This window comes from Brachyhypopomus gauderio, chromosome 4 (assembly GCF_052324685.1).
Source record: "Brachyhypopomus gauderio isolate BG-103 chromosome 4, BGAUD_0.2, whole genome shotgun sequence".
Taxonomy (NCBI): Eukaryota; Metazoa; Chordata; class Actinopteri; order Gymnotiformes; family Hypopomidae; genus Brachyhypopomus; species Brachyhypopomus gauderio.
Window position 1 is genome coordinate 14,356,794 of NC_135214.1, and position 24,826 is coordinate 14,381,619.

A 24,826-nucleotide genomic window follows, 5' to 3' on the forward strand; every position below is an offset into this window, starting at 1 on the left:
CCAAAATAGCCTGCTTAAAAGGACTCTCAACTGACAACAGACCAGCAGATCAGATACAAATATTACAGTGCACAGTGTTTACAGTAACATGCTGCCTCTGACATTATTACACACCTTCATGTCGTAGTTTTCGCTGACTTCACCGTTTTGTTCTCCCAGACCATCGGCACACGTTCCACCACACCCACCACCCCCTCTCCACCCACCTCCCCCCGCAGCGACTGAGGAAGAGGGTGCTCAGTATGGACCGCCGTCGCAAGAAGAAACGCAAGAAAAAGAAGACGTCCATGCCTCCCTCTGAGGTCACACCCACCATCCATGAGGTTGATGAGGAGGAGGCGGAGTCTGAGACTGAGGGGCAGGGCCAAGCAACCACACCCACTGAGACGTCTGAGCAGCAACCACAGGTAATTACATGTGATATGCTCGTTGTTGTTTTTTTTCAGGTCAAAGTTTTTTTTCCTTTCTGAGGATTCCCAGAAACAAAAAAAATGACACATGGCTCATACAGATCATATGAGATGATATGGATCATGAGAGATATATTACCATAGAATCAGTGATGATCGGCAGTAATGTTGACCCTGTATTTAGTCTCATAGAACCACAGTGTTTATGTCAGTTCAAGTCTGTGGGAATTAGCCATCGATTGTGGAGTCATCCAGTTTCATAGCACCTCTCTCTGAGCACCAGAGATGTCAACTAATTTACTTGTTTTGTTATCATTAACCTCAGAATTTAAGAATGTTTGAAAGTTGGTATACCTAAGATCAAATTTCTTTAATATCAGAATATTCAGTGAAGTAGGAACCAGTCTGAAATACTTTATATATATACATATGTCTTACACATTTACAGCTCTGATCAAGATCAAGATTTAGAGTGAAAGTACATACAAAACTGCTGACTGTGTGTGTGTATGTGTGTGTGTGTGTGCTGAATGTGTGCAGTTTGAGCTGACATATCATATATAGATCTGCTGACTGTACATCGGACAGTTGTCTGTCCTAAACATTCGGCAAAACGAGAACTCGTCAGCACGCTTAAATAAAGGAGGTCCTCCCTGTGCGTCAGGTGTAGTGGGTTATGGCTGCGTGAGAGGACGGATCCTCGCGGGGGAGGGTAACACACACATCTTGTCCTCTCTCAGTTTAGTTTGGGGATGGAGCAGGATCTGGTGAAGCCCCTCCCTCTTCCCAGTTTCCACATGGAGAGTGAGAGCCCCCTCTGCCTCGAGCAGCCCCCCACTAGCACCGCAGGAGCCCAGGAGGAGGTGCCACATGACAGACAGGAAGAGGAAGAGGAAGAGGACGATGAGGAGGCATCTATCAGGTAAAGCGGGCCTTAATTGATCCCCTCCTCCAGCCATCGGTTCTCCTAAAGGAACCGCTGGGAGCAGGCGCTACGTGGTCCTTTATCTCAGGTGCTTCTACATCTCGTACTTGGCAGGAGCGCCTTACCTTTTAATTACCTCCCAAAATGATGATTATCGCTCCGTGTGCATTATGACGTATATGTTTTGTAGCCGCAAGGCCCTTACACGAGCGCTTCTGTCAAATCGTGTGTGTGGTAATATGGTTTTACACACTGAGAGTACAGTGCTAATTCGCAGTAAGAGAGCTGTCAAGTCTTAAATCACCCAGAGCATTTTTTTTTACAGAAGCCACATTTAGTTTTACAGCCTTATAGAAAACCTTTATATTATGCCATTGTCAAGTCAATCTCTCTTTAATTCTGATGGGGAAAATAAGAAAACAAGATTTTAATAGTATAAACGTATTATCATCAGCTGTTTGTTGTTAGTTTATAATTTGCAATGTTTTAGTGTGTTTTACATTAATTTGGCAGTGTTTATGATATTTAGTGATAATGGCCCAAATGCATCAATAACATCTGATCTCCACCCTCAGTCCCATCTGGTCAAAAACCAAACAAGGGAAGTGCAATCTAAACAGTTTGGTAAGGCTATAAATAACATCCAGATAACACACTGTGGATAATATGAGCTGCACTCTGCATTGCTGCCTTGTACAATTGTGCCATCTGATTCCTCATCGGGTCTTAAAAGTTTAAATAGTTAAAAATATAGTACTATGCTGAGACAGACTGGCATACTGACTGGCCTATACTCTAGCGCCCTCTGCTGGCTGATAAACCTCAAGCCAGCTAGCAAGAGAACTATTATCTCAAGCTTTCCATCTTTCTAGTCTGCACTGAATTAGCTAGAAGGCCTAATGATAGTGTGTGCTACAGCAACAAAACTCTCCTACTCCCTGCCATCATCTCAACACACACACGCACGCACACACACACACACTCGAAATTGCACAGCTTTTCCAAGCGCTCACGCAAAATGCATGGTGCGTGCACTCTCCTGCAGGTCTGGCCTGCCCGCGGAGTTGGCCAGCATTAGCGGACGCGGCTGGTTCTGCCGGAGGCCCGTGCACCGGCCGTCTGGGCTGCAGCGCAGCAGCTATGACCTGAGAGACCGCATTTTCATCGGCAGTATGATGGGTGCCGAGACGGCTGTCTACCAGAAGGTGCCCACCGACGAGGCGGAGGCCCAGATGCTCGCCACCGCTGACCTCGATGACATGAAGAGTAAGAAAGACTCTGGGGTAACATCTGGCCTGGGGTAACGTCTGTCCTGGGGTAACGTCTGGCCTGGGGTAACGTCTGGCCTGGGGTAACGTCTGGCCTGGGATAACGTCTGTCCTGGGGTAACGTCTGGCCTGGGGTAACGTCTGTCCTGGGGTAACGTCTGTGATCACCAACGCGGCACCTGATATGTCTGTTTTTGGTACTAGTAAACTGAAGGCTTTCCCATATCAAAATAATAGCACCTATTACAATGAACTTTCTCTGAATGCAATAAAGACCTGTCCAGAGCTAAAAAATATTTTTATTATAACGTTCATTCCTTTCTCTCTATATGTCTCTCTCTTCCTCTCTCTCTGTCTCTCTCTTTCTGTCTCTGTCTCTCTCTCTCTCTCTCTCTCTCTTCCAACCTCTACTTTCCCTCCTCTTTTAACAACTGCTTTGACGCGGTGTTTTATGCTTTTCGCAGACTGGGAGAGATTATTAGAGCAGATGAACTGCATGCTGTTTAATTTCTTTTTTTTTTCTTTTTTCTTAATGTTTCCATATATTGCGACTGCAGCGCGAGAGGCGAACCTGAGCAGGACGGCTGTGTTTTGGTTGGGATGCCCTCCAACGACTGGCTTTCAAACTCATGCCATGTCTTGTTTTGGTTTGTGTCTGCTTTTTCTCTGCCATAGCCAAGCCCTAACAATATAATAAACAATATCAGACCAAATGTAAATATCTTGATTCAGTGTTGGACAATGAATCTGCTGTTTAACTTTAGGAGATTACTTTATTTAACACGTTAGGTTATTCAGTCTAATTCTCAATGTCTTATTCATTATGATCAGGAAATATTATTAGAAACATTTCCTTTCTGGAAGTGTTTATTTCAATATGATGACTTTCGGTTCTTCCCTTGTGCAGTGTGTGTCCTTTTCTGGGAGGAGTGATCGAGGTGCTCTGTAATCTCTGGTTTGTTTTTGTGGTTCACGATGAGACTGGCATTGACGGTCCTGTGGTGGGCTGTTTTGTGAGTGCCTGCCGTGTGCATGTCCATACTCATAAACGTGTTTGTGCAAGGAGCAGAACCACACCGGGCCAGTGCTGGGCCACTAGTGGGTCAGTACTGGCCTGGAAATACTCCAGCCTCATTATAAACTGTAGTAAAAGAGTGTGTAGATGGAGAAATATTCTTGGGATCACTGGGACTCGGACATGCACGAATGAGCGGCTTGTTATTTTTTCCAGCAATTATCCTTAATAAAATTAGCTCAATTAAGTGTAATGCATGAGAAAACATCCCCAGACCACTCCCCTCTAGAAAACATCCCCAGACCACTCCCTTGTCAAAATAAATCAGGCCACACCCCTTTAGAAAACATCCCCAGACCACTCCCTTGTAGAAATAACTCAGGCCACACCCCTTTAGTTTCAGTGCTTGACATCAGGACCAATTTCCATACGCCTCCTTTTTAGCTTTAATGTGATGTCGTAGTGATTGAGAAGAACAGGGTGCCAAATGCAGTTGTTATGGATTTGGCTGGAGCTTTAGGGTAATTGCTCTGAAACCAGCAATCATAAGTGAAATAGCAGCCCTCTTCTTCATCAAAAGGTCCTACACAGTTCCTGTAATAGCATTTCCAAATGGTTTAGCCTAAAGCTCGTCTTATAATTTAAACGTGATGTTTGGAGGTATTTCTTAGTATATATTGTCACGTTACGGTCCCCGAACCCTTCCTTTGGGGCGTGTGTTAACGTTGTCTGCGTCTATTCGTCTGCGTCTGTGTACCTCCGTGGGTGCGTCTTGTCATTATCCGTCTCACCTGTGGCTCGTCTCGTCATCACGTGGGGTTGATGTGGTCTGTCTATTTAATGTGCGTTCGCGCAGTGTCTTGTGCTCGTCGTTGTCTAATGTTTGAGTCTACACGTTACGTGTGTAAGTGTCTGTTTAGCGTGCGCTATTGCGCAATACCTGTAAGCATTAAAACGTGTCGTTGTGCCTGTGAAGCTGGATTTGTGTCTCGTTCTTCGCCTCGCACCCAACGTCACAGAACGACGAGCCGTCAGAGACACAACAAGCCATGCCAGGCTACACCACCCGGCCAAAGAAGGGCAAGAAGCCCAGCAAGCGCCGCCATGCCTCTGCTCCTGCCCAACACCGCGCGGCCACCGTTACTCCCGAACTTATGGAGCAGGACCCTTTATGCAGCATCATGCTGCTCCGGGCTCGGGAGGCCAGCACTGGGGAACTGGCGGAGTATTTCCGCCAGACCGCGGTGCGGATGTGGAGGGAGCGACACCCCTCTCCCACCAGAGACCTCTCGCCCCTGAGGGTCGGCTCCCTTGAACTCTGCTCCACAGAGAAGACCCCTGAGAGCGAGTTCGAGGGGGAGGAATCGGAGGGCGAGGAGGAAGAGGAGGATCAGGCTCCCTCGGTTTGTTCCGCCTCCACCGTGGACTACGGCGAGGAGGAGGATTACCCTCCCTCCGTGTGCTACGCCCCCACAGTGGATTATGGTGGGGGAGAGGGGAACGAGGAGGACTACCCACCGTCCGAGTGCTCCGCTCCTGCCGTGGGCTACGGCGAGGAGGAGGAGGACGACGATTACCCTCCGTTCGAGTGCAACGCACCTGCCGTGGGCTACGGTGAGGAAGAGGAGGAGGAAGACGATGATTACCCTCCGTCAGAACGCTCCTTCCCCGCTGTGGGCTACGATGAGGAGGTGGAGGAGTTCGAGTCGGAGGAGGAAGGCAGTCCGCCTCCCTCTGAGTGTTCCGCTGGGACTGTGAAGGGGAGGTGGACACCAGAGACGGTTCCATCCTCCGATCGTTACGGTGGAGAGAGGATGGACTGCTCCCGGGGTGGCAGCCCGGAGCAGTCCATGGAGTGGGACCAAGGAGAAGAGGAGGAGGAGATGGAGACCGCAGGGGATCTCCCAGGCGGTCCGCTCGGGGCGTCTACCGGTCGCGCTGCACCCGGCGCCTACGCCGGTCGCGCTGCACCCGGCACGTCCGCCGGTCGCGCTGCACCCGGCACGTCCGCCGGTCGCGCTGCACCCCGCGGAGGGTCTGCTGCGAGGACCGGAGGAGGACCGTCCGCTGCAGCACCGGCAGCTCCCGATCTCTCTCCCCTTATCGCTCTACTCCTGGCGCGTAGTCTGGCGCCTGTTTCATGTTTGTGTATGCCAGTGTTCGTAAGTCTTCCCATTTGTGTGCCTAACCTGTTTTTCCCTTTCGTGCCACTATGTGTAAGTGTACCTGTGTGTGTGTTTGTGAATGTCCCGTTAAATGTGTCTAACGTGTTTTCCCCCGTCTTCCCAGGGAGGGTGTTCTAGACTGTGCGTGGCGGACTCTCCGCCGAGGGCGTTCATCTCCCAGACGCAGGACTGGGCGCTTCAGATCCGCCCATCGACGTGGGTTCGGGGCACTCAGTCCTGTTGGCACCCCGGGACGGGTAGTGCCCTTGGTGGGGGCGTCTGTCACGCTACGGTCCCCGAACCCTTCCTTTGGGGCGTGTGTTAACGTTGTCTGCGTCTATTCGTCTGCGTCTGTGTACCTCCGTGGGTGCGGGTGCGTCTTGTCATTATCCGTCTCACCTGTGGCTCGTCTCGTCATCACGTGGGGTTGATGTGGTCTGTCTATTTAATGTGCGTTCGCGCAGTGTCTTGTGCTCGTCGTTGTCTAATGTTTGAGTCTACACGTTACGTGTGTAAGTGTCTGTTTAGCGTGCGCTATTGCGCAATACCTGTAAGCATTAAAACGTGTCGTTGTGCCTGTGAAGCTGGATTTGTGTCTCGTTCTTCGCCTCGCACCCAACGTCACATATATACTGTCTCTTGTCTTGCATTATATACTGCTCAAAAAAATAAAGGGAACACTAAAATAACACATTCTAGATCTCAATTAATAAAAATCTTTGAAATCAGTTGAAAATCTCTCATTTCTACCTGTTGTCTGTTCCATTTGCACAAGAGCAGTTGAAATTGATTCACAATCAGTGTTGCTTCCTATCTGAACACGAAGTGTGGATGACTTGGAGTTACATTGTGTTCAAGTGTTCCCTTTATTTTTTTGAGCAGTGTATATATGTGGTAATGTTGATGTACATCCACATCTATGTAGATGGCCTTGGGCAGACACCCTTGTCCAGGGAAGCTTACAGAATTGCTTTGCAACCATTTTTCAAATACATATCCTCAAGATATAAGAGATGTAAAGTATCAGTGTCAATGTTATCAGGATTACACACTGACTATAGTGGAGAAGAACCGGTCTTTCTGTTTGAGAACTGGAAGCTTTAGACAGATGTTACATTTTGGAATAGGGGATTCATTTGAAATCAAGTTTACTTCATTTACTAGAAAAGAGAGGTAACTTAAGAGGTTAACAAAAGTAAAGCTTTATTTGTCACACTCAAAACATCGATGTCGCGTGTGAAAAAGGACAGAAGGAAAAAGGCAGGAAGCAAACGTCAGTCTCCAATGGTACAAGCAACAGCAACGTTACCGAAGAAAGAAAGTTAGCGTAACATCCAATGACTGACAAGGTCACACCAACAACAGCAGGACAACAGAGTGACGACCCCAGTGTGCACGCTGAGGTGCTGCACGCTGCCGCCTGAGGGAGTTACCGCGAAGGAGAAAGACAAGAGAAAGAGTAAACAAACAAACGCACCTGCTTAGCTGTCACCACGGGTTACCCGTTACCAGGGGATGGGCACCGTGACAACTGCATTCACAATGCAGAACAGTCAAACCATACGCTAAAGTCATTTAACTGTTCATTTTACTTTAATAGCAACTTATTTTAACCTCAAAAAACTTTAATAGCAAAAGTTTTATTGGCCTGTTGATGTAGAATTTGTGTAAATCGAAGAACAGTATGAATACTTTATCTAATGAATCTCTGCCTTTTTTTAGGAGAGTTAGATAGAGTTAGAGGGACAGAGAGATTACAATAGAGCAAGATAGAGAGATAGAGAGATAGATAGAGTGATAGAGTGAGAGAGACTGAGCATTTCTATGTGAGAATTGTAGACAGGGTCTTCAGGCAGTAATTAACACAGTCGTTTGGATCAATGATCCATCCCTGGAACCCCCCCTTCCCACCCTGTTGACCCTTCCTGTGTTCACATAGTGGGAATCATTGATTGTTACACTGGAGAATTTGGACTAGCACTGGAAAAGACCAGTGAGTTTGAGTCCTGTCCTGAAAGGGAGTTGTCGATACCTCACATATACACTCCTAGTGTCTGTAGTTAGCATTTAGCGCATGTCTGTGAATGACATATTAACTTCCCATATGCTCAGAATCTTTAACTTTTAACCTTGACTTAATGGTGTGGTTGATACTGTTTACGTTCAGCTGGTTTATACAGTATCATCTGCCTGTATCTTGAAAAGCAAGCGTGGTTGAAGTTGGCTTGTTTTAGCAGGTTGAAGTGGCAGGATTGGCAAGTGCATTCTGCCAGATGCCTCTGGCTCCATGTCGGTGTGAGCCGTCATGTGGGGTGTGTGTGTGTGGGGTGTGTGTGGAGTGTGTGTGGGGTGTGTGTGGAGTGTGTGTGGAGTGTGTGGAGTGTGTGTGTAGTGTGTGTGGGGTGTGTGTGGAGTGTGTGTGGAGTGTGTGTCAGGTACCAGAGAGGCGGAGATGAGAGATGCGCGAGTGCCGGAGGCGATCACGGTTTCCATGGAGACCTGCGATGTAGAGACAGCGCTCGTTAATGTGTAGCTCTCTGTCACCCCCCCCCCCCCCCCCCCCCCCCCAACCCTCCCGCCCCACAACTCCCCAAGGATGCGTCTGGACATCGTCTGACTAAGTGCGATGTGGTAGCCGGCTCCCCCGCGCCATGCCCGGCCAGCGGGTCTGCACGTTGTGCGCGTGTCGTGAATCTGGAGAGGCAGCATCATCGAGGTTGCCTTCTGGATGGTCACCTGCCTGCCTCTAGGGGGGCATCAGGGGCCCGGGGGGCGGCAGGGGCAGTGGATGGTGCACAGGGCCCGTGACTCACGCCAGCAGGGCGGGGCTGGGAAAACAGGACAGCGGCTGAGCCAATGGTTCAGTGATGACGTAACGGAAAGTCGAACGGGAACCAATAGGAGACCATAAAAAAAAAAAAACTCAAGCAGATCGGTTGTTTCGGTGTTTTTTTCAGAACTGTCAGACATCTCCAGCATCCCCTCTGCTTGCTTGAGTGCTTGCTCTTCAGACCGTTTGCTAGAGAGCCTGGTCCTCCACAGAAGCTCTTGCACTTCAGCTGTGCCTCCTCTCGAGAAATCCCTCGTCAGACGCAGCGTCCCAGGTGGATCCGATTGGTCGATTCATCAGGACGGCACTGTGGAATGCTGGATGCGTTGTGCGCTTCGATCACACCTCTTTCGTTGCTGTTTGCCGCATTTGTTTTGCTCTACTCGCTGGCCTGGTTTCTGCTCGTGTGCTTTCTCTCTGGTGAGCACAGGAAGCGTGTGACGTCTCTGAGCTCCCTCTGGAACTGAAGAAACCCACCAGCGGGCGCAAGAAGATCTAAGAGCTTGGAGACCGGTAGCAGCTGTGGATTATGCTAACAGCTGGCTGCATCCACTAGACTGCAGATTGGAAACATTTTTATTTTCATCCAGTAGAACAGCTTAATGGAGGCCTGCACCATTGCCTGTCACTAACGTTAACCTCAGCAGAGGTAGGCTGTGGTGCCCGAGTGACACACGTTGGATGGGCACGGCCCCCACCAGGGCCAGGGAGAGGCACAGGCATCAGCGTGAACATGACTGGAGTGGAGCAGGAGCACGAAGACGGAGCAGCCAATCACCACCGGGAGGCAGAAGATGAGGAAACTCAAGGACACCTCGGGGAAGATGAGGAACCTTCCAGAGGCTTTCCCGTGGATGGGTTTGAGGACTTTGAGGAGTTTGTGCTGGATTTTGAGGACTATGACCTCCTGGAGGCCATCCACAGCCATCTCGGCTCCCCTGCCGGACCTTTTTGTGAGTAGTGTGAATCACACCTGTTGGAGAACAGCTGTTAATGGTGATTGTGGGCCATATAATGCATGTTCATCTAAGAGCCTTTGAGGAGTCAATGATTTGTAGAGCCGTTGGAGGGATATTCAGAGAGGTCATGTGGTGGTCAGTCTCTCTTAGGACATAATTAGCTGACTTGGAAACATTTGATGCTATCAAACTGAACTTTACATTTAGCATTTTTCACTGATGAGTACTTGTAGCTGACATTGGAAAATTGTCAGTGGAAAATTTGGACTGAGTTGTTTCATTGATCCTGTTTCGGAAACACAAGCTAATTACTGTGAGGCCCAGGACTAATACGAGGGTTAGCGATATTACGATCGAAGCAGTCTAGGGCTTATGGTAACAAGACATGGGCATGGAGACCGAGGTTATCAATCAGGGACCTCATTCCATTCATACACACACACACACACACACACACACACACACACACACACACACACACGCACACACACAAACACACACACACACACACACGGCCCTAGGCTCATCCACTCCAGTCTGCAGCTTACTGAGGCATGAGCACATCCTGTTTACTGATTCACTGAAATGTGGTTTACCCAGTGGTTCAGTTGTAAAAACAGGGGGTGGGAGTAAATATCAGATTGCTCCCTATTGCATTCAAACCAAAGGTTAACATTTACCCTGACCCCTGACCCCTGACTGTGATTTGCTTTGAAGAGCTAATTTATAAAATTAGATTACTGATAACAGACCTGATGTCATCCAGCAACACTGTCCAACACGGGACTGGGAGGATCACAAGGGTGGTGGTTTTTGTCTCTTCTTTGTAATGGAGGGCTGACACCCTTGTATAGCAGAATGATGTGAGACAGTAGATCTATGACGTAAGACAGTAGAGCTGTGATATAAGACAGTAGAGCTATGATGTAAGACAGTAGAGCTATGATGTAAGACAGTAGAGGTGTGATGATACAGTAGAGCTGTGATGTGGGACAGTAGAGCTGTGATGATACAGTAGAGCTGTGATGTAAGACAATAGAACTGTGATGATACAGTAGAGCTGTGATGAGACAGTAGAGCTGTGATATAAGACAGTAGAGCTGTGATGTAAGACAGTAGAGCTGTGATATAAGACAGTAGAGCTGTGATGTAAGACAGTAGAGTTGTGATGATACAGTAGAGCTGTGATGAGACAGTAGAGCTGTGATATAAGACAGTAGAGCTGTGATGTAAGACAGTTTAACTGTGATGATACAGTAGAGTTGTGATGATACAGTAGAGCTGTGATGTAAGACAGTAGAGCTGTGATATAAGACAGTAGAGCTGTGATGTAAGACAGTTTAACTGTGATGATACAGTAGAGCTGTGATGAGACAGTAGAGCTGTGATATAACACAGTAGAGCTGTGATGTAAGACAGTAGAGCTACAATGTAAGACAGTAGAGGTGTGATGATACAGTAGAGCTGTGATGTGGGACAGTAGAGCTGTGATGATACAGTAGAGCTGTGATGTAAGACAGTAGAGCTGTGATATAAGACAGTAGAGCTGTGATGTAAGACAGAGTTGTGATGATACAGTAGAGCTGTGATGTAAGACAGTTTAACTGTGATGATACAGTAGAGCTGTGATGAGACAGTAGAGCTGTGATATAAGACAGTAGAGCTGTGATATAACACAGTAGAGCTGTGATGTAAGACAGTAGAGCTGTGATAGAACACAGTAGAGCTGTGATGTAAGACAGTAGAACTGTGACGTAAGACAATAGAGCTGTGATGATACAATAGAGCTGTGATGTAAGACAGTAGAGTTGTGATTGCACAGTAAAGCTGTGATGTAAGACAGTTTAGCTGTGATATAAGACAGTAGAGTTGTGATGAGACAGTAGAGCTGTGATATAAGACAGTAGAGTTGTCATATAAGACAGTAGAGCTGTAACGTAAGACAGTAGAGCTATGATGAGACAGTAGAGTTGTGATGTAAGACAGCAGAGCTGTGATGTGAGACAGTAGAGCTGTGATGAGACAGTAGAGCTGTGATGAGACAGCTGAGCTGTGATGAGACAGCCAAGCAGTGATATAAGACAGTAGAGCTGTGATGTGAGACAGCTGAGCTGTGATGTGAGACAGCTGAGCTGTGATGTGAGACAGTAGAGCTGTGATGAGACAGTAGAGCTGTGATGAGACAGTAGAACTGTGACGTGAGTCAGTAGAACTGTGACATGAGACAGCTGAGCTGTGATGTGAGACAGCTGAGCTATGATGTGAGACAGTAGAGCTGTGATGAGACAGTAGAACTGTGACGTGAGACAGTAGAACTGTGACGTGAGACAGCTGAGCTGTGATGTGAGACAGCTGAACTATGATGTGAGACAGTAGAGCTGTGATGAGACAATAGAACTGTGACGTGAGACAGCTGAGCTGTGATGTGAGACAGCTGAGCTATGATGTGAGACAGTAGAGCTGTGATGAGACAGTAGAACTGTGACGTGAGACAGTAGAACTGTGATGTGAGACAGCTGAGCTATGATGTGAGACAGTAGAGCTGTGATGAGACAGTAGAACTGTGACGTGAGACAGTAGAACTGTGACGTGAGACAGCTGAGCTGTGACGTGAGACAGCTGAGCTGTAATGTGAGACAGCTGAGCTGTAATGTGAGACAGTGGTACTGACTTCCTTCTGCACACCCAACAATCCCCTCTGCTGTGCTCTCAAACACAGGGCCAGTTTGTGAACACTGCATTGTGTGCTGTCTAGCGCAGTTTTCAATTGCTCTATCCTAATTTATATTTTTACATGGAAGTCAACCAGGCAAATCGACAGCATTGGTCTGCGCCCATAAGCCATTTAAGGTTCTGTACAAGCAATTTAAGTTCAGTTACAAGTCATTTGAGTAAATTGTGTTTTAAACTGTAATGTGCTGTATAAACAGATACTCGGATATTTATGGAATGCAGCATTAGATAACTGCTTGGTCAGATACGTAGTACCTGTGTAATGTGTGTACTCTGTAGAGTGTTGTGTAAGAATGGATCCCAGTATGTGATACGCATATGATTGCATAGAGAAAGTGGATGAGTAAAAGAAAACGAGAGAAAATGAGAGAGAGAGAGAGAGAGAGAGAGAGAGAGAGAGAGAGAGAGAGAGAGAGAGAGAGAGAGAGAGAGAGAGAGAGAGAGAGAGAGAGAGAAATGACTGGTTTATAAGAGTTAAAACCTATTACTAAAAGCCACAAATAATTTAAAAGTGTGTTTAGTGTGTGGTTATGGTCTGAGTTGGTTTCATCCCCTGGTGTTTTGACCAAACTCACTCCCTCACAGTCCAAACCAGAGTCCAGCCAAAGGGCACGGCAGCCATGTCCAGGAGGAACTATGGCTGGTCACTCTGACTGCAGGCCTTGGAAGAGCAGGGCTTAGAAGACCAGGAGCAAAACGAGCAGAATGTCAGTGTTGCTCCCAGAACGTCCTGGGGCTGCTCTGATGGAGGACCCGGCCTGCCCCCGTCCCCGTCCCCGTCCCCCATCCCCGTCCCCCCGGGCTACCCTGCCTCTCTGCTGGGCTGCACGGGATACCAGAGCCTTTTGTTATCACTTCCCCAAACTCAAGAAGATCCTTGGAATCGACATGTTCTCAGAGAGGCAATTAACTATTGTCTTAACAATTCAGGGCTTGATTTTCCGAATCTTTAGGAGTCCATTAAATGGTAATGCAAGTATCACGCTGAACGCTCTCTCTCGTAACATGACCTAATACAGTGATGTTTATCTGCAAACAGGGACTGAGAACAATTCTTTCTACCACATAATTTAGCTTGGTGATGAATTCCTCTTCTGCTCTTCTGTTCTTCTCAAAGCAAAACATCACTCTAAGTTTTAAGTTGAGTTGAAATTACCTTTCCCAATAATGTAATGTTATCGTTGTTCTGAGTCGTTTTCTGCTTATTTTGATGTTTGTTTGCAGGTCACCGGTTCGAGGATAACCCAGGCGTGAGACGGCACCTGGTCAAGAAGTCGTCGCGTTGCCAGTTCACGCGGACGGGCCTCAGTTCGCCTCCTCTGTCCAGTTTGAAGATGAGGAAGAAGAAGGACAAAAAGACTCATGAGGTGAGGACGAAGACATCAAACCTAGACGCTGCTGTGCGGAGAGCTTGGCTTGGCCCGTGTAATGACAACTTATGAGGTTGGAAGCGAAAGAAATGGTCTCCGAGCAGACTAGACTGGGCTGAATAATGACCCTGCCCTCACTGATTACCGTTACGGATCCGTCTCCCCATGGGTTCCTCCCGTTTCATCCCCTCCGAAGCATCAATATGCACTAATAGAGGCGCTAAACCTTAGACAGCTGCGCAGCTTCCTGGCCTGCATTTTGCTTTAACCATGTATTGATCCTTTGCCTTTAGCCCACCGCCTACCAAGTCTACGCTCACTCAGACCTGACAAATGGATTAATTACAAAAAAATCCCTTAGTTGAAGCTGGAGCCTTGTTTATTAGCATTGCCTGTCAGGCTGTGGTAAGCGCCTCAGCCAGAGAAGGTTGGCTCTCCTCTGTACGTTCGGATTTCATAAGCTTTGCACTTCACAGAGTACGAATGTTGATCCAACGTCAGCATATTCTTCTGAATTTAATTATATGTACAAACAGAGAACTGATATTAGAATACACTTTTAAAAAGTAAATGATACATGCTAGCCCCGGAGGTAGTTGGACAGCTCAGCCGTACCACTCCTGTCTGCATGGCAAATGTTCTGTTTTGGGCTGTGGTGTTGTGGACGACCGTGCTGTTTGTGGGTATGGCTCGATGAGTGGGTTCCTCGTGGCTCCGTTAGGTCTTTGTGGAGCTGAACGAGCTTATCGTGGACAAGAACCAGGAGATGCGTTGGAGGGAGATGGCGCGCTGGATCAAGTTCGAAGAGGACGTGGAAGAGGAGACGGACCGCTGGGGGAAACCTCACGTGGCGTCCCTGTCCTTCCGTAGCCTCCTGGAGCTTCGCCGGACCATCACACACGGTGAGTGTGTGGCCCTGGCCCCGTGTCTGGTCATCAGAACCGAGCACAACACGCTCCGACACGCCGTCCCATGCAGACACGAAGCGTTCTGTGCAAAGTAAACTTTTCCAAGGCTGATTTGGGTTCCTGCTCATCTCAGAGCTCTGCGGAGTTATTGTGAAATAGTTCACGTGTTTCTCTGCCAAATACAAGCTGTGAGAAAGCTAATGACACACTGTGAAGACCCTGTTCATGTTTACTACTTCGCAACTAATGAAGGAATGAAGGATTTTTTTAGAGTATTAACAGCACAATTTCCAAAGCTTGAAAAACAAACACTGTGAATGATGAAGTAGGTTGTGAAGAATGATGTTTGAGAAATCTATTACACATTGGTGCATATCTTTAAACTGCTTAAACAATATAGTTATGAAATGACAATAACCTGTAACTAATAATAACCCATAATTTCTCCCGTATCATGAGCACCAGTGGTCAGTAAACAGGATACAGCTGGTCAACTAGCTCATGGTGTTCTTTTACATCATTCACACCATGAACTGGGATGTCCAGTCTTATGTTTCATGAAAACCTCATGATATTTTTCCTTTTTACGCCTGTCCTTACATCCATTAGTGTTATGTACCTCACTGTGGTTCTGATGTCTCACTGAAGTGTTTGCTCATGCAGGTGTGGTCATGTTGGACCTGGATCAGACCACGCTGCCAGGCATTGCTCACCTGCTCGTAGAGAGCATGATCATCTCTGACCAGATCCGAGCCGAGGACCGGGCCAACGTGCTGCGCGCTTTACTGCTGAAGCACAGGTCAGGGCGTCCTGCATCCCACGTCCTGCACCAGCACCACCACACTGCCTGTGCACTGAGCATGCTCAGAGCGACCCTTAGCTTCCCAATAGATTGAGTTGATGTGGCACAAATCGAGGTCTAGGTGGCAGTAGTGGTAATGCTCGTCCCTTCTGAGCTGAGATTTGTTCTTTTTTTCACAAAAAAATACTTGTTTCTATATTGGTGCAGCCGAGGTATTGTATAGATGTCGTGTAGATGTCATGTAGGTGTTGTGTAGGTGTTGTGTAGTTGATGCTGCAATGATAAATGTGTCCTCAGACACATCTCTCTCTGTGAAAAGCATAAGACCGCCAGCATGTGTGTGTGTATGTGTGTGTGTATGTGTGTGTGTGTGTGTGTGTGTGCGCAGTGGTTTTGTGCCGTGCTTCACTGGGTTTCAGAATAACTCCCCCGGGGCCCTTTAGAGAGGTCAGAACAGCACCCTGAGCCCTAATCCAGACCGATACTGCATGGCCTCCCTCCCACTGAGAATTACTGCTTGTAGGAAGGAAGCGGTGACCCTTTTAGAAACGTCCACTGTTTTAGTAAATAGCAGGAAACCCACAGATGGTACATGAGCTCAATGAAAGACCGTTTGGATTACAACGTCTGGAAAGGCCATCACATGACACGGGGCTTTATTTTTTCATTAAGATTGTGACCCTGCAGTGCATCATCCCCTCTCTGCTGTTCTCTCTCTCTCTCTGCTGTTCTCTCTCTGTTGCTCTCTCTCTGCAGTTCTCTCTCTCTCTCTCTGCTGCTCTCTCTTTGCAGTTCTCTCTCTCTCTCTCTCTCTCTCTGCTGCTCTCTCTTTGCTGTTCTCTCTCTGCTGCTCTCTGTCTGCTGTTCTCTCTCTCTGCTGTTCTCTCTGCTGCTCTCTGTCTGCTGTTCTCTCTCTGCTGCTCTCTCTGCTGCTCTCTCTGTGCTGCTGTTCTCTGTGCTGCTCTCTCTGTCTGCTGTTCTCTCTGTTGCTCTCTCTCTGCTGTTCTCCCTCTCTTTTGCTCTCTCTGTTGCTTTCTCTCTGCTGCTCTCTCTGTGCTGCTCTCTCTCTGCTGTTCTCTCTGTGTGCTGTTCTCTCTGCTGCTCTCTCTCTGCTGCTCTCTATGTGCTGCTCTCTCTGTGCTACCCTTTTGTGTGCCCTTTATTTTTTTGCGTGAATGGTGTGATGAATTGCATACACGTTGATTTCAGGCCCTTGAGGCTTTCTGTTATGTCAGTCATTATTGTTCAGTACTGGCATATTGGGTCCCAGTCTACCAGACCAGACCAGCACAGACCCAGTGGTGGGGCAGCAAAACCAGACCACTGGTGCTAGAATCCTTCACCCCACATACTGGGCACTTTTTCCGAGACATTACACTCCTTTACAGGTCGGATCGGAATGTCCTCAATGTCACAGTGCATCCAGAGCCAGATGGCAACACCTGTGGTCATTTATTGGCCAACTGTAAAATACAAGCATGCACACATATGGAACACACACACACACACACACACACACACACACACACACACACACACACACACACACACACACACACACACACACTGACATGAACACACACACACACGCCTTGGAAATGGTTGTTAATAATTATAGCTCTCTTCCTACACTGTTCCAGACTGGCCATTGGTGACAGAACCCGCTCTGCAATTTTTACCATCATCTCAGCAGCAGCGTTTCATGGGAAAACACGTCTAATTAGGCCATCCATTCCAAGATATGTATTTATGAAGTGGAAAGAAATACTTCAAGGTGCAGTGTACTTCTGCAGAGCGGAAAGCTCGCGGTGCTGTTCATGCCCCTGTGTCCCTGCGTTTGTCTCGCTTCAATGGACCCACGTCACTGGCTGGACGCACGCCGATGACAGTGTGTGTGTGTGTGTGTGCGGGGGGTGAGGCAGCGTGCGGGAGGACTCACCGCCTGGTCCTCATCACCGCAGGCAGTCGCTGCAGGGTGGAATGGGGTTGTTCTTTTTCAACAGCAACAGCCCTTCTCAAGTCCTGCCCCCCCACCCCACCCCCCCCACCCCTCCCCCACTTTGTGGATGTGAGGCTCATGTTTCCTGTTCAATTTGTGTCTGATATTATTGTGCCACATGTTGCATTTTGGTTATCTTGTGCATTTCATGTTGATTACTTTGGAGTGAACAGAAGATGTGGATTTGGACTGTAATTTGGATTCTTGAATTGTGGGGATTCTGTGTTTGGTTTGCAAATATTGAGACGAAGCTGGACGGCATCCGGGTGGGACATTGATAAGCCGGGAAATAGCCAACCGAGCACCTAAATCAACACGCAAGCATATTTGTTCTCTTGACATGCAGATCAGAACAAATGTTCATGAATTGGTTTGAGGATTGCACAAATGTTCCTAAATTGGTTTGTGGATTGCACAATGTTGCTAAATTTGATCAAGGATTGCACAAGTATTTTGGTCTTGGCTAAAGTTAGCGTGTGCAGTTGAAAGTTGATACAACACTACAGCCGGCCTTCCTGTTAACATAGCGCTCGTCTCTCCAGTCACCCCAACGATGAGAAGGACGGCCTTTTCCACCAGAACCATTCGGTCAACAGCCTGGGCACCTTCCGTGACAACCACAACCATGTGCACGACACGAGCCTCCCATTGGTGTCTGAAGATCATGCTGAGACATGTGACATCAAAGCAGCAGAGCATGACAAAGAGGTGCGTGTGAGAGGTGAACGTGAGGTGCACGTGAGAGGTTTGCATGAGAGGTGCACGTGAGAGGTTCACGTGAGAGGTGCACGTGAGAGGTGCGCGTGAAGGGTGCACGTGAGAGTTGTGCACGAGCTCCAGTCACCAGCTGCATATAAGCATTTTGCAGATGCGTGTCCGTCTCAGTTTCACAGTTACCAAGAGATGTCTCAGACTCTCAGTGGAGGGGCACTGTCACCTGGATGCTACACTCTCCGATCTGCTCTGATATCATTGGCTGTCTCTTTGGGCAGGTCTCGTTAGGAGGCTGGGTGCGTGACCTCCTAAGGTGCTAAGGTCACTCCATGTGAAGTGCGGGGAAGGTATGGCGCATGTGCCATGGGAAAACAGGTCACGCCCGGGCTCATTTTAGCACGTGTGTGCAATTAGGGCCCGAATAAGCACACAGGTGCTTCTCGTTAAAGCCTCCTGATACGGTAACTGTGAAACTTTTAACGGTCCCCATGGCTGAAAATGTTGGCAAATGTAAAACAACCCATAAAAGGGCAAAAAAAAGAAAAAAAAGACGATCATGTTAAATGGATTTAGACTGATTTACCGTTTGGCAACTTGGTTCTGCATATTAGTGTCTACTGATAAAAACCTGGCGAAATGGTTCATTAAAATCCAGAGAGCAGTGACACAAGGAGACACAAAGCCCACATGTGGAACAGGCATCTCTTGCAAAGCCATGGGGAGACATTTACTTGCACTCCCTGCCAAATCTCTTCAGCTGCAGCTTGGAGTGGTGTTTAATGTCAATACAGTTGTAACTCTTTTCTTCTGTTAACAAAAGCAAACCCTGCACGGTGTTCCTGCCGAGGTGCATGCTGCAGCCAGATCTCTGAAACTGCTGGCAAAGATCCCCAAGGATGCGGAGGCCACGGTGGTTTTAGTGGGTAAGCTCTGAGGCCCGCTGTTTGCTCCGACGCTTTGCCTTTCGTTGCACTCTCAGAAGAAGACGTGTCGTGTCACGGTTTTCCCGCTTTCCTTCGCCCTCGCTAGCTTTTATGAGTCCGCGTCCATGCATCCAATTTTAGTTTGATTCATCGAGGTGTAAACTTTGACTTATGAGCCTGCAAAGGAGATAGCAGTATGTATGTGTGTGTGTGTGTGTGCGTGTGGGTGGCTTGGTGTATGTGTGTAGGCTGTGTCGATTTCCTGGAGCAGCCTGCCATGGCATTCGTGCGGCTGAACGAGGCGGTCATGCTGGAGTCGGTTCTGGAGGTTCCGGTTCCTGTGCGGTTCATCTTTGTGCTCTTGGGGCCTCCACAAACCAACATAGACTACCACGAGATTGGACGATCCTTCTCCACACTCATGTCTGATAAGGTTGGGGCTCACACAAGGATTCACATCCTTTGGAGAAATGCATTTCCAGACTTCAGTTACATAATCTTCTCATGTACAAATTTAGACCATTAAGATATCGCACCTAAACTGAGGTAAGAAGTTGATGCCTCATAAAATGACCATTTTAGTAACTATAACAAAAGTTCATAGTGTTCCTGTCCAGCTTTTTGAAGAAATTCAGGGAGAGGGCTGACATGTTAACTGGGGAGTGAGGACACATTTATGTTATACGTCTACTCCTGCCCACAGTTGGCCTGAGAACAGCCCAAGTGTATTTTTTGAAGTAATGATAGAAACCATCAGCTCGACTAGCAGAGAGGCGTTTGGCAGACCTGCTGTCTGTGTGCTATGCTTTGCTTCTGTGATCTTCAGTGCTCTTCAGAGCTCTTCTGTGTTCTCCTCAGAACTTCCACGAGGTGGCTTACTTTGCCGATGACCGGCAGGATCTCCTGAGCGGCATGAATGAGTTCCTGGACTGCAGCGTTGTCATCCCCCCGTCCGATGTGGAGGGCAAAGACCTGCTCAAGACAGTGGCCTCCTTCCAGAAACAGATGCTTCGGAAGCGGAAGGAGAGGGAGACTAGGAGAAGCACCGGTGCTGTGTCTGGATCTGGCCAGGACACCAAAGGTGAGTGTCTCCTCTCTCGCCATAAACCACCCTGTCTGCCTGGTTTAGCCATAGTGCCATTCTACAATCACAGCCTAAACACAAACATGAGTGAATCATATATTATTCATTTTCACCTGATATGATCACAAATGTGATCTGGCCAAGAATAAAGATCTGTTTGACTGTTTAAACCTGGCCTGAGTGTGTCCTCCATCCTGGGGTCAGATGGGAGTCTCGATGAGCAGGAGGATGAGGAACCGGAGGTGGACCCGCTCAAGCGCTCCGGCATCCCGTTCGGAGGCCTGATCCACGACATCCGGCGGCGCTACCCACATTACATCAGTGACCTGAAGGACGCGCTGGACTCTCAGTGCATCGCTGCTGTCATTTTCATATATTTCGCAGCGCTCTCTCCCACTATCACCTTCGGGGGTCTGCTGGGTAATGACATTCGTAGACCCAGGCCTGCTGGGTAATGCAGTTCTTAGGCCCAGACCTGCTGGGTAATGCAGTTCTTAGGCCTAAGCCTGCTCGGCAATGCATGTAGGTTTTTAGACCTTGGTAAATTAATCTTCCCAAGCTCCTTTCTTTGTAAACCAACCAATACAAAGCTCTTTATTAAACATGCTGACTGTCAAGAGTTCTATTACTTTGAATATATTCATGTGAATCGTGATTAGAGAGTCAGCGTACGTTCTGCTATCTCTAGGGGAGAAGACGCAAGGCATGATGGGAGTGTCAGAGCTTCTGATCTCCACGGCGACAGTCGGGGTTCTGTTCTCCCTGCTGGCGGGGCAGCCCCTGCTCATCATCGGTTTCTCTGGGCCTCTCCTGGTGTTCGAGGAGGCCTTCTTCAAGGTAACCGCCAGCCAATCAGGGCTGCAGTGCTACTGCCAGTGCTGAATGCTCATTTCTTACCAGCCTCTCTGTGGTGTGTAACGCGCATTGCTGTTACAGTTTGACACGAAGGTTCACAGATTCCACTCAAATGTTCAGTAGTAGGAACAGCACCTCAACCGCGTTTTCTCCACTCGTCCTCCTCCGTGTTTGTAACGTGAGTGTAAGCCAGGCGGTGTGCGGTTGTGAGCGCGGTTGTGAGCGCGGTTGTGAGCTGTCCTTTTCTCCGGATCAGTTCTGCCAGGCGCAGGGATTCGAATACCTCACGGGCCGCGTGTGGATCGGATTCTGGCTCATCTTCATCGTGCTGGTAATCGTGGCGGTTGAGGGCAGCTTCCTCGTGCGCTACATCTCACCGTTCACTCAGGAGATCTTCGCCTTCCTCATCTCACTCATCTTCATCTATGAAACCTTCTCCAGACTCTTTAAGGTATGGGCTCGTCTCCAAGAACGGAAGTGCCCACACACAGTCATTCCATCCAAAAGTTCACGCAGTGGTGCGCAGCACTGACAAAACCACAACCTAAGCCCTCCACCAAATTTCCACTGTTTGCAAACATGTCTACAGGCAAGTATCTACTTGGTTTTCACTGAATTAATGGTTTTGGTTTTAGGTGTTCCAAGAGCACCCGCTGTTAAGAAGCTACCCGTCCTCTGCTGTCCCTCTGGGGCCCCCTGAAGGGAGTGTGCTGGTAGAGGGACCCGTCCTGAACCAGCCCAACACGGCCCTGCTCTCCCTCGTCCTCATGGTGGGGACTTTCTTCGTGGCCTTCTTCCTTAGAAAGTTCCGTAATAGCCGTTTCCTTGCAGGCAAGGTACAGCCATTGAGGAACCACACAGCACTGGTACTGAAAACAGCATTGAGATTTAACTAAATTACGTCCGAGTCAAACCTCGCTTTGTTTGTCTGGTTTTTCGCTTAAATCCAAAGGTCAGGAGAGTCATCGGAGACTTTGGCATCCCCATCTCAATCCTACTCTCTGTGATCGTGGACTATTGTATCCCTGACACCTACACGCAGGTAACCACAACAGTTATTGACGACAGGCTTCTGTCCGAGTTCATATGAAAGCGGGTGGAATGCTCGGCACGGTACCTTGACCAGCAAAGCCCGGGATTCTTAACGCCTCCGTTGTGTCGCTGCAGAAACTGAACGTGCCCTCCGGCTTCTCCGTCACCTCCCCGGACAAACGCGGCTGGTTCATCAGCCCGTTTGGAGACAAGCAGTCTTTCCCCATGTGGATGATGGGGGCGTCAGTGATCCCTGCCCTGCTGGTCTTCATCCTCATCTTCATGGAGACGCAGATCACTTCGTGAGTGTGGTCTTCGCTATTCCATGGGAATATGTTTATTTGGGGATTGTGTAGCCTCGATTGGTTTTCAGTCGTCCCCCCCAACCACCACCCACCAGGCTGATAGTGAGTAAGAAGGAGAGGCACTTGGTGAAAGGATCTGGGTTCCACCTGGACCTGCTGCTCATTGTGACCCTGGGGGCGGTCTGCCCGCTGTTCGGCCTGCCCTGGCTGACGGCCGCCACCGTGCGCTCCGTCACCCACGTCAACGCGCTGACCGTCATGAGCAAGGCCACTGCTCCAGGAGAGAAGCCCGTGATTCAGGAGGTCAAAGAGCAGAGGGTGACCGGCATGTGTGTGGCCATACTTGTAGGTGAGTGAACTCGTAGCTTTTATAACCAGGGCAAAAATGAATTCGGCATTTCCATTTCCTGTGTTTGGACTCACGTTTGATTCTCCTCTGATCCGTAGGCGTGTCCATAGTGATGACGGACGTGTTGCGACACATCCCTCTGGCTGTGCTGTTTGGTATCTTCCTGTATATGGGCGTCACCTCTCTGACTGGCATTCAGCTATATGAGCGCATCACGCTTATGGTGACCCCTGCAAAACACCACCCTGATCATACCTACGTTACCAAGGTAACCCGATAACACTGGCAAAGCTATTGACCATTTACTGTGCATATTTATATACTGTTTATACTCTGCATATTTTGAATTAGTTTACTAGATGATGCATGTACTATTTTAGACTGGTGTTCTCAGTTGAATGAAGATAGCCAGTGTCAGTGTGTAGATGAGGAATCTGTAATTATTTACCAAAAACTTCACCTAACACTTTTTAACACCCACTAGGTGGTGCCCAAACACACATTTCTGTCATCCTTTGACAGATACCCAAAGAGCAGGCCTTCTGAATTAACGTCACAACTTTTAGACCAAACTGCAGTTTCTGGTAGTTGCAAGACAAGAACTAAAGAAAAGATCTGTTGTAGTTGAACAGAGGTGCCGTGTCTCCCTGCCTGGGTGTGTGTAGGTGAAGACCTGGCGTATGAACCTGTTCACCATCATCCAGCTGCTGTGTATAGCACTGCTGTGGGTGGTGAAGTCCACCGTGGTCTCGCTGGCCTTCCCCTTCATCCTCATCATGACCGTGCCTCTACGCAGACTCATCCTCACCAGGATCTTTGAGGAGCGCGAGCTGGCAGCGGTGAGTGGTCTCAGCTCCACCCCACACCCACCAGGCTCCACCCACACTCCCGCCCCCACCCACTCAGAGCCCAGCTCGCTCAGGTGCTCCTCAGTTCATAGGACTGAGACTGAGGGCATTACAGATGGGGGGAGTAAATCTGTGGCTGGATCAACATGGCCATGCCACGTGACTTTTTTTTTGGTTGTGTGTGTGTGTGTGTGTGTGTGTGTGTGTGTCTGCTCTTCCCCTTCAGCTGGATGCGGACGAAGATGCACCGAATTTCGACGAGGACGGTCGTGATGAGTACAATGAGATTCACATGCTTGTGTAGACAAGGCTATCACGGGAGGGGGGTGGTGGGGGGGGGGGGGTGTGGGATATATTTCCAGGAGATTAATATTATTTAGATACTGTTTGTCCCTGTTATTTAATTTCTAATATATGAGTACTAAGGGCATTAGCAAGACACATACACTCCATTTCTCTATATATTTGCTTTTGTTTCCTCCAAAAAGAGGAAGGTCTGTGTCTTGCTAATGCCTCTAGAACTCTTTAACTGAAACACACAGAGTGTACAATGCACCTTAAAGCCCACTCACTATCTGAGAGATTTCCTTCTGTTTGTTTCGGATGTGGGAGCACAGTGTGCAGTGCTGTGTAGGGTGTGTATAATGTGTCCTATGCACAGAAGATGGTGTACAGAGCACAGCTGGTTACACTTCATAAAGTGGACGCTCCTCCCCCATAGAAGCCCACTGCCTGTAGATCTGAGTTGCCTTCTCTTTTTTACTGTAGGCTCTGCCCACAGGGTCTCAATGACTTTCAGTAGCACCTAAGTTCAGGAAACTCAGGGTGGTTAATGCACTTTGTGTGCAGTCCCTCTGCTTGTGTGCTGTAAAACTAGTCCATGTCCTTTGGGAGGACTGAAGGAGATGTCTTTGATTGCCTGCTCAGACCCCAGTTTACGGCTCATCCCAAACTTTAAACTTTGGCGTTGGCGTTGTGTTTATTTGTTGTGCTTTGCTTGCTATACAGACTCTCTAATTGTTCCTCGTTGTTGAAGAACTTCCTCCTCAGCAGAGAGACACTGAAAAAGACATTTTCTTTCTTTTCTCTAGGGTCTGTTACCATCACTTTTCTTTGTTTTTGTGTTCACAGTGTGACCTCCTCAGACATGCTACATTTTCAGCTCCATTTTAGCTAATGTTTTATAAGAACACTTAAAGCCATAATATACAAGATAAGTTTATTTAAATGTGTACAGACGTACTACGTAATGTTAATGGCAATGTTATTCCATGGCTGCTGAACTGCCCTTATAAAGGGATGCACTTGGCATGAGAGTTTGACTCATCTGCA

At 48.2% G+C, this 24,826-nt stretch overlaps 1 protein-coding gene across 6 annotated transcripts in view; it reads left to right on the forward strand.

Moving 5' to 3' along the window:
* slc4a3 (solute carrier family 4 member 3) overlaps window positions 1–23,831 on the forward strand; it is a 38,397-nt gene extending 14,566 nt beyond the window's left edge. For 4 of the 6 annotated variants that reach the window (XM_077002476.1, XM_077002473.1, XM_077002474.1 and 1 more), the window contains exons 4-24: window positions 160–407; window positions 1,151–1,332; window positions 2,381–2,601; window positions 3,161–3,250; window positions 13,530–13,672; window positions 14,397–14,577; window positions 15,247–15,382; window positions 17,927–18,092; window positions 18,919–19,021; window positions 19,270–19,454; window positions 19,880–20,102; window positions 20,310–20,525; window positions 20,794–20,942; window positions 21,217–21,411; window positions 21,596–21,796; window positions 21,913–22,002; window positions 22,128–22,294; window positions 22,393–22,646; window positions 22,745–22,914; window positions 23,312–23,485; window positions 23,721–23,831. In XM_077002476.1, the coding sequence (XP_076858591.1) occupies window positions 160–407; window positions 1,151–1,332; window positions 2,381–2,601; window positions 3,161–3,250; window positions 13,530–13,672; window positions 14,397–14,577; window positions 15,247–15,382; window positions 17,927–18,092; window positions 18,919–19,021; window positions 19,270–19,454; window positions 19,880–20,102; window positions 20,310–20,525; window positions 20,794–20,942; window positions 21,217–21,411; window positions 21,596–21,796; window positions 21,913–22,002; window positions 22,128–22,294; window positions 22,393–22,646; window positions 22,745–22,914; window positions 23,312–23,485; window positions 23,721–23,798 (3,572 nt within the window). In that variant the 3' untranslated portion in view covers window positions 23,799–23,831. Of the gene's footprint in view, window positions 1–159; window positions 408–1,150; window positions 1,333–2,380; window positions 2,602–3,160; window positions 3,251–8,678; window positions 9,567–13,529; window positions 13,673–14,396; window positions 14,578–15,246; window positions 15,383–17,926; window positions 18,093–18,918; window positions 19,022–19,269; window positions 19,455–19,879; window positions 20,103–20,309; window positions 20,526–20,793; window positions 20,943–21,216; window positions 21,412–21,595; window positions 21,797–21,912; window positions 22,003–22,127; window positions 22,295–22,392; window positions 22,647–22,744; window positions 22,915–23,311; window positions 23,486–23,720 lie in introns of those variants that run through there. The other 2 variants (XM_077002475.1, XM_077002478.1) reach the window with 2 other exon arrangements.
* Window positions 23,832–24,826: the final 995 nt, after the last annotated feature.